This window comes from Symphalangus syndactylus, chromosome 4, assembly GCF_028878055.3.
Source record: "Symphalangus syndactylus isolate Jambi chromosome 4, NHGRI_mSymSyn1-v2.1_pri, whole genome shotgun sequence".
In the NCBI taxonomy this organism is placed as follows: Eukaryota; Metazoa; Chordata; class Mammalia; order Primates; family Hylobatidae; genus Symphalangus; species Symphalangus syndactylus.
The window spans coordinates 13,528,196-13,537,734 of record NC_072426.2 but is presented as its reverse complement, the minus strand read 5'-3'; the positions used below and the strand labels follow the sequence as shown (position 1 = coordinate 13,537,734).

General features: G+C 36.5%; 1 protein-coding gene across 5 annotated transcripts in view; it reads right to left on the bottom strand.

Annotated features, from left to right (window-relative positions):
* Positions 1 to 3,748: 3,748 nt before the first annotated feature.
* The window catches only part of CEP162 (centrosomal protein 162), a 108,596-nt gene continuing 102,805 nt past the window's right edge, over positions 3,749 to 9,539 (bottom strand). For 4 of the 5 annotated variants that reach the window (XM_055274087.2, XM_063637799.1, XM_063637800.1 and 1 more), the window contains 2 exons: positions 5,174 to 5,308; positions 3,749 to 4,126 (listed from right to left, as the gene is read on the bottom strand). In XM_055274087.2, coding sequence (XP_055130062.1) covers positions 3,920 to 4,126; positions 5,174 to 5,308 — 342 coding nt within the window. In that variant the 3' untranslated portion in view covers positions 3,749 to 3,919. Of the gene's footprint in view, positions 4,127 to 5,173; positions 5,309 to 9,539 lie in introns of those variants that run through there. The other variant, XR_010120434.1, reaches the window with a different exon arrangement.

Genomic DNA, 9,539 nt, shown 5'->3' with positions numbered 1-9,539 from the left:
AATATGGCTAGTCAAAATTGGGATGTGCTGTAACTGTAAAATGTATTTTGAAGATTTAGTATGACAAAATGCAAAAACTCAATTTTTCTATCAATACTGGTAATATTTAGGTAGATTATATAAATTCGTTTCACTTGCTTTTTACCTTTTTATTTTTTAATTTTTTTTTTTTACAGGCAGGGTCTTGCTCTGTTCCAGGCTGAAGTACAGTGGTGCAATCATAGCTCGCTGCAGCCTTGAACTCCTGGACTCAAGCGGTCCTTCTACCTCAGGCTCCTGAGTAGCTGTGACTACAGGCACATGTCACCACACCTGGCTAATTAAAAAATATTTTTAAGAGATGGGGGCTTTCCTATACCATGGTGTTGTATCTTCCTATACCATGGTGGAATGAAATTAGAAATCAATACGAAAAGGAACTCTCAAAATTGCACAAGCGTGGCCAGGCACGGTGGCTCACATCTGTAATCCAAAGTTTGGGAGGCCGAGGTGGGCAGATCACCTGAGGTCAGGAGTTCAAGACCAGCCTGGCCAACATGGTGAAACCCCATCTCTACTAAAAATATAAAAAATTAGCTGGGTGTGATGGCGTGCACCTGTAATCCCAGCTACTCGGGGGCTGAGACAGGAGATTCGCCTGAACCCAGGAGGTGGAGGTTGTAGTGAGCCGAGATTACACCATAGCATTCTGGCCTGGGTGACAGAGCAAGACTCCGTCTCAAAAACAAACAAAAACTGCACAAGTACATGAAAACAAAACAGCTTGCTCCTGAATGACTCCTGGGTAAACAATGAAATTAAGGCAGAAATAAAAAATTCTTTGAAATAAATGAAAATAGAGATATACCAAAACCTTTGGGATACAGCAAAAGTAATGTTAAGAGGAAAGTTTATAGAATAAGTGCCTACACAAAAAGACAGATCTCAAATTAACAACCTAACATCGCACCTCAAGGACCTAGAAAAACAAGAACAAACTGAATTCAAATCTAGAAGAAGATAAGAAATAACAAAGACCAAAGCCGAACTAAATGAGACCAAAAAAATGATAGAGGATCAATACAACAAAAAGTTGGTTCACTCAAAGAGTAAACCAAATTGACAGCTAGATTAACCAATAATGAGTAAATAAATCAAATTGGTAATAAAACATCTTTCAAAAACAACAAAAAGCCCAGGATCAGATGGATTCACAGCAAAATTCTACCAGACATACAAAGAGCTAGTATCAATCTTATTGAAACTATTCCAAAAAAACTGAAGAGGAAGGATGCCTCCCAAACTCACTCTACAAATACAGTTTCACCCTGATACCCACAATCAGTCAAGGATACCAGAAAAAAAGAGAACTGCAGGCCAGTCTACCTGATGAACACAGATCTGAAAATCCTCAGCAAAATACTAGCAAACCAAATCCAATAATACCGCAATAATAAAAGCCATATATTACAAACCTACAGCCAACATCATACTGCATGGGTTAAAGTTGAAAGCATTTCCCTAAGAACTGGAAAAAAGATGAGAATGTGCACTCTCACCACATCTATTCAAGACAGTATTGGCAGTCCTAGCTAGAGAAATCAGACAAGAGAAAGAGGTAAAAGATCCAAATTGGAAAAGAGAAAGTCAAATAATATGTTTTGCTGATGACATGACTGTATACCTAGAAAGCCCTAAAGATTCCTCCAGAAGACTCGTAGACTTGGTAAGTGAGTGCAGTGAAGTTTCAGGATACAAAATCAATATACAAAACCCAGTGGAATCTCTATACACCAATAACGTTCAAGCTGAGAACAAAATTAAGAACTCAATCCCATTTACAATAGCCACACACACACACACACAGTACCTAGGAATACATTTAACCAAGGAGGTAAAAAACTACAAAACACAGAAGAAACTGCATTTGACACAAGCAAATGGAAATACATCCCATGCTTATGAATTGAATAACCAATATGATTGTTTTAAATGACCATATTGCCCAAAGCAATCTACAGATTTGATGTAATTCCTATTAATTACCATCATTTTTTCACAGAATTGGGAAAAACAATCCTAAAATTCATATTGAACCCCCATCTCCAAAAAAAAAAAAAAAAAAGCCTAAATAGCCAAAGCACTCCTAAGCAAAAAGAACAAATACAGAGGCATCACATTGCTTGGCTTCAATACAAGGCTATAGTAACTAAAACAGCATGGTAGGGGTACAAAAATACACACAGATCAATGGAACAGAATAGGGAACTCAGAAATAAAGCCACATACTTACAGCTAACTGATCTCTGACAAAGTCAACAAAAATATACACTGGGGAAAGGACACCCTATTCAATAAATGGTGCTGGGAAAACTGATTTGCCATACGCAGAAGAAATAAACTAGATCCTTACCTCTCATCATATACAAAAATTAATGCAAGATGGATTAAAGACCTAAATGTAAGGCTTAAAAGTATTAAAATGCTAGAAGAAAACCTAGGAAAAACTCTTCTGGATGTTGGCCTCAGCAAAAAATTAACAATGAAGTCCCTAAAAGCAAATGCAACAAAACCAAAAATAGATAAATGGAACTGAATTAAAATTAAAGGCTCTGCACAGCAAAATAATCAACTAAATAGACAGACAACCTACATAATGGGGGAAAATATATGCAAGTTATTTCTCTGACATAGGACTAATATTCATCAGCTACAAGGAACTAAAACAATAAGAAAAAACCCCAAACAATCCCGTTACAAACTGGGCAAAGGACACGAACAGACATTGATCAAAAGAAATACAACTGACCAACAAACACGTAAAAAAAAGGTCAACATCACTAATCATTACAGAAATACAAAAACCACACTGAGATATCATCTTATACCAGTCACAATGGTTATTATTAAAAAGTCGTGAAACAACAGATGATGGTGTCAATGTGTAGAAAAGGGAACATGAATACTCTCTTGGTGGGAATGTAAATTAATTCAGCCTCTATGGAAAGCAGTATAGAGATTTCTCAAAGAACTAAAAATAGAACTACCATTCAACCCAGCAATCTCATTACTGGGAATCTACCCAAAGGAACAGAAATCATTATATAAAAAAGATATCTGCACATGTATGTTTACTGCAGCAATATTTACAATAGCAAATTCATGGAACCAACCTAAGTATCTACCAACAACTGACTGGATAAAGAAAATGTGAGATATATATATAGAGATATATATATAAATGGAGTATTATGCAACTATAAAAGAGAATGAAATGATGTCATCTGCAGCAACATGGATGGAGGTGGAGGCCATTATCCTATGTGAACTAAATCAGAAGTAAAAAATAAAATATTGCATATATTCTCACTTAAAAGTAGGAGCTAAACAATGGGTACACACAGACATAAAGATGGAGACAACAGACACTGGGGACTCCAACAGGGGAAAGAATGTGAGCGGCAGTAACGGTTGAAAAATTACCTGTTGGGTACAGTGTTTAATATTTGGGTGATGGGTACACTAGAAGCCCAGTTCCCACCATTATTCAATACACCCATGTTACAACAAGCACATGTACCCCCTGGATCTAAAATAAAAATTTTAAAAACTTCACATTATCAATAAAAATGTGGTGGAGTATGTTCAATTTTCTTTTCTTTCTATTTCTAGCATACAAGTGAGACCTTCTCTGCCATAAAGGAAACTGTCCATAAATCACTTAAAATGAGACTGGTTAATGATTTTTAGTAAAATACACCATGATACGTTTTTTTTCTTATTGGTTAAAGGCAATTTATTTTGAAATGTTGCTTTAGTTGTTTGTTTGCTTTCTGGAAACATATTGGAACACTTGTTTTTCATAAGCTGTCCTGACAGTGGCACAATCCCATCCATCTGTAGGCCTTTTAATAAGGTCATTATGAAATCTGAGTTTCTATCAATACTCTGGTGCATTCATTTCATCTGCAAAAGCAACTGGCACAACCACCCCTTGCCGGTGCAGCTCTCTGAGAACATCTAATATTGAGTCTAGTTCTGTGCGGAACTTCTCCAGCTCACGATTCTTTAACTGTGCCAGTCTTTTCCATTTTTCAACTTCTTTGTTTTGCTCCGTTTCTACTACTTGGTGTGTTTGCTGTATTATCTGCAAATAAAAAATTCCACATTGCTGTTATAGTTCATAGTGGTGGGTGAGGAACATTTAACAATCATAATGCTCTGCGTGGATGCAGCATTTTCTGTCTTCAAGGAGTATATACATCCTAACTGTGTTAGGGACTAAATGTTTGTGTCCCCCTTAAATTCATATGTTGAATTTCCTAACCCTTAATGTGACTGTATGGGGAGTAAGGAAATAATGTTAAATGACATCATAAGGGTGGGGACTTGATTTGACAAGAATTAGTGTTTTCACCACGAGAGACACCCAAGAGATCATCACCAGAAGAGACACCAAAGAGATCTCTCGCCCCGCTTCTCTCCTCTGCACACATGGTAGTGAGGGAAGATCATGTTAGAATGAGAAAAAAGGTGGCTATCTATCTGCAAGTGAGAAAGAGAGCCCTCACCAGAAACCTAACTGACCAAAACCTCAATCTGGGACTTCTGGCCTACAGAACTGTGAGAAAATAAACTTCTCCTGTTTAGCCACCCAATTGATGATATTTTGTTATGTCAGCCCAAGCAGACTAATATACTGTTCAAACAAAGTTAAATTTCAGCACCAAGGCAAGTGCCTAAAAACACATCATGCCCTTACATCTGCTATTTTTAACTTCTATTAATTTATGTTTAGAATTATAGTAATATTACTAGTGCTAGCTATATAATATTTTAAATAATCATATTAAAACAATTTATTTCTTATAAATATTTGCTGAAATGACTTGAATATGGAACACCATGCCTTGTTCCCAGGGTAAGATGTATAAGTTTTTAGGAATCCATCAATAATTAAGAACATGATACAAGTTTTTGCTTTTTTTCCAGATATAAGGATACGAAACTTCAAGCACTTGAGATATAGTCTCATTTTCTCGTAAAAGTTATAAATTTATTAAATTTTTAACAAGGATCAAAATACACTGGAAACACTGTAAGTGGTAATTTTTGATAGGGATGACAAAACTAGCAAATTAAAGGCACTTAAAAGTAAAGACCTATATAAATATGTAAATGTGATTTACTTTACCTGTTGAAGTTCCTGTTCTCTTTGTGCATGTCTCATTTCCATCTGCTTAATTTTCTTTTCTAAGCCCATGAAATGTTTCATCTCTGGTGTATGGTTTTCTTTGGCTTCTCTCAATTCTTCTAAGAGTTTTGTAATCTAAAATTGACATATGAAGCAAATGAAAAACTATGATCACAAGAATTTAACAGGTAATCTTGAAAACCAGAATATTTGTATAAAATTTCTCTATATAAGAGGCATCTTGGATTGTTAGAGTAATTAATAGCTTTCATTCTCTATATCCAGAAAGTAAAGGTTCATCCTAGCTCTGAGTTGACCTCACATTCTAAGAGGTTCCAGATGAACGGAGCATCTTCTACCTCCCAAGTATGGCAGTCTGGTAAAGGAGCTGAAAACGAAGTTGGCACTTTCTTTAATGCATTAAGTTTCACGACAAAGTATTTGTTAGTAAGATGGTTACTTACAGAATTTAAAAAAGTCCATTTAAAGCACTCAACATAGTATAGCGCCCCATGCACAGAAAGAGTTAATGAATACGTGTATTTCTTCTGTTAACTCCCTATAATCCTATCTGTAATTCTCTATGGTCCTTATCACTTTATAGTTTGTAGAAGTTCATTCTGCAAATAAATGTATACATATAAAGTAGAGATAATGAAGCACTGAGCCCTATCTGTGTTGGCTGCTGTCTTAGGACCTGGGGATCCAGAGATTAAAGACATAGACCCCATCCTCATAGAGTGTAGTGCAGTGCCTTCATATTGAACTCGGGAAAACAATTAATTGTATCTTCTTTATTCCATATAATCATGAAAAGGAATTCCAACAAGAATCAGATTTTGCTAATTGTTTACATCAAAAGTCAGCAAAAACCAAATGAAAATGGACAGAATTAAAAATAACTCTTGTTTTCTATGAAAACACCTATTACCTAATAACAATAATACTAAAAAATCCCAGTATCTTACCTACATTAGTTGAAAAACATGCAAAGATACAAGCAAATTAAATCAGAGGCAATCTATTTTAAATGTGGAGCATCCCTGATGATATCATCATTGAACAAAGATGCAGACTATAATTGGGATGGTTTGCAGAGAGCTCAGGGAGGGGCCTCACAGGACATGCTGTGGTGATGAGTGTTGGTTAGGCATAAAAACTGTATGTGTTAAAATAATGATTATTAAAATAATTTTTTAAAAAACTAATGACTAGTTTATTTGCATAGAGGTGTTTATAGTATTCTCTGATGGTAGTTTGTATTTCTGTGGGATCGGTGGTGATATCCCCTTTATCATTTTTTATTGCATCTATTTGATTCTTCTCTCTTTTCTTCTTTATTAGTCTTGCTAGCGGTCTATCAATTTTGTTGATCTTTTCAAAAAACCAGCTCCTGGATTCATTAATTCTTTGAAGGGTTTTTTGTGTATCTATTTCCTTCAGTTCTGCTCTGGTTTTAGTTATTTCTTGGCTTCTGCTAGCTTTTGAATGTGTTTGCTCCTGCTTTTCTAGAAAATCTAGAAGAAATGAATAAATTCCTCGACACACACACCCTCCCAAGACTAAACCAGGAAGCTGAATCTCAGAATAGACCAATAACAGGCTCTGAAATTGTGGCAATAATCAATAGCTTACCAACCAAAAAGAGTCCAGAACCAGACGGATTCACAGCCGAATTCTACCAGAGGTACAAGGAGGAAATGGTACTATTCCTTCTGAAACTATTCCAATCAATAGAAAAAGAGGGAATCCTCCCTAACTCATTTTATGAGGCCAGCATCATCCTGATACCAAAGCCTGGCAGAGACACAACCAAAAAAAGAGAATTTTAGACCAATACCCTTGATGAACATTGATGCAAAAATCCTCAATAAAATACTAGCAAACTGAATCCAGCAGCACATCAAAAAGCTTATCCACCATGATCAAGTGGGCTTCATCCCTGGGATGCAAGGCTGGTTCAACATACGCAAATCAATAAATGTAATCCAGCATATAAACAGAACCAAAGACAAAAATCACACGATTATCTCAATAAATGCAGAAAAGGCCTTTGACAAAATTCAACAATGCTTCATGCTAAAAACTCTCAATAAATTAAGTATTGATGGGACGTATCTCAAAATAATAAGAGCTATTTATGACAAACCCACAGCCAATATCATACTGAATGGGCAAAAACTGGAAGCATTCCCTCTGAAAACTGGCACAAGACAGGGATGCCCTCTCTCACCATTCCTATTCAACATAGTGCTGGAAGTTCTGGCCAGAGCAATCAGGCAGGAGAAGGAAATAAAGGGTATTCAATTAGGAAAAGAGGAAGTCAAATTGTCCCTGTTTGCAGATGACATGATTGTATATCTAGAAAACCCCATTGTCTCAGCCCAAAATCTCCTTAAGCTGATAAGCAACTTCAGCAAAGTCTCAGGATACAAAATCAATGTACAAAAATCACAAGCATTCTTATACACCAATAACAGACAGAGAGCCAAATCATGAGTGAACTCCCATTCACAATTGCTTCAAAGAGAATAAAATACCTAGGAATCCAACTTACAAGGGATGTGAAGGACCTCTTCAAGGAGAACTACAAACCACTGCTCAATGAAATAAAAGAGGATACAAACAAATGGAAGAACATTCCATGCTCATGGGTTGGAAGAATCAATATCGTGAAAATGGCCATACTGCCCAGGGTAATTTATAGATTCAATGCCATCCCCATCAAGCTACCAATGGCTTTCTTCACAGAATTGGTAAAAACTACTTTAAAGTTCATATGGAACCAAAAAAGAGTCTGTATCGCCAAGTCAATCCTAAGCCAAAAGAACAAAGCTGGAGGCATCATGCTACCTGACTTCAAACTATACTACAAGGCTACAGTAACCAAAACAGCATGGTACTGGTACCAAAACAGAGACATAGATCAATGGAACAGAACAGAGCCCTCAGAAATAATGCTGCATATCTACAACTATCTGATCTTTGACAAACCTGACAAAAACAAGAAATGGGGAAAGGATTCCCTATTTAATAAATGGTGCTGGGAAAACTGGCTAGCCATATGTAGAAAGCTGAAACTGGATCCCTTCCTTACACCTTATACAAAAATTAATTCAAGATGGATTAAAGACTTAAATGTTAGACCTAAAACCATAAAAACCCTAGAAGAAAACCTAGGCATTACCATTCAGGACATAGGCGTGGGCAAGGACTTCATGTCTAAAACACCAAAAGCAATGGCAACAAAAGCCAAAATTGACAAATGGGATCTAATTAAACTAAAGAGCTTCTGCACAGCAAAAGAAACTACCATCAGAGTGAACAGGCAACCTACAAAATGGGAGAAAATTTTCACAACCTACTCATCTGACAAAGGGCTAATATCCAGAATCTACAATGAACTCAAATTTACAAGAAAAAAACAAACAACCCCATCAAAAAGTGGGCAAAGGACATGAACAGACATTTCTCAAAAGAAGACATTTATGCAGCCAAAAAACACATGAAAAAATGCTCATCATCACTGGCCATCAGAGAAATGCAAATCAAAACCACAATGAGATACCATCTCACACCAGTTAGAATGGCCATCATTAAAAAGTCAGGAAACAACAGGTGCTGGAGAGGATGTGGAGAAATAGGAACACTTTTACACTGTTGGTGGGATTGTAAACTAGTTCAACCATTGTGGAAGTCAGTGTGGCGATTCCTCAGGGATCTAGAACTAGAAATACCATTTGACCCAGCCATCCCATTACTGGGTATATACCCAAAGGATTATAAATCATGCTGCTATAAAGACACATGTACATGTATGTTTATTGCGGCACTATTCACAATAGCAAAGAGTTGGAACCAACCCAAATGTCCAACAACGATAGACTGGATTAAGAAAATGTGGCCCATATACACCATGGAATACTATGCAGCCATAAAAAATGATGAGTTCATGTCCTTTGTAGGGACATGGATGAAACTGGAAATCATCATTCTCAGTAAACTGTCGCAAGGACAAAAAACCAAATACCGCACGTTCTCACTCATAGGTGGGAATTGAACAATGAGAACACATGGACACAGGAAGGGGAACATCACACTTTGGGGACTGTTGTGGGGTGGGGGGAGGGATAGCATTAGGAGATACACCTAATGCTAAATGATGAGTTAATGGGTGGAACACACCAACATGGCACATGGATACATACGTAACAAACCTGCACATTGTGCACATGTACCCTAAAACTTAAAGTACCATAAAAAAAAAAAAACTAATGATTAAACTAAGAAATCTGATAAAGGCATAGTCATACACAGAATGGTCAATTATTATTTCAATTCCTGTAACCTTTTTAATGGTTGAAAA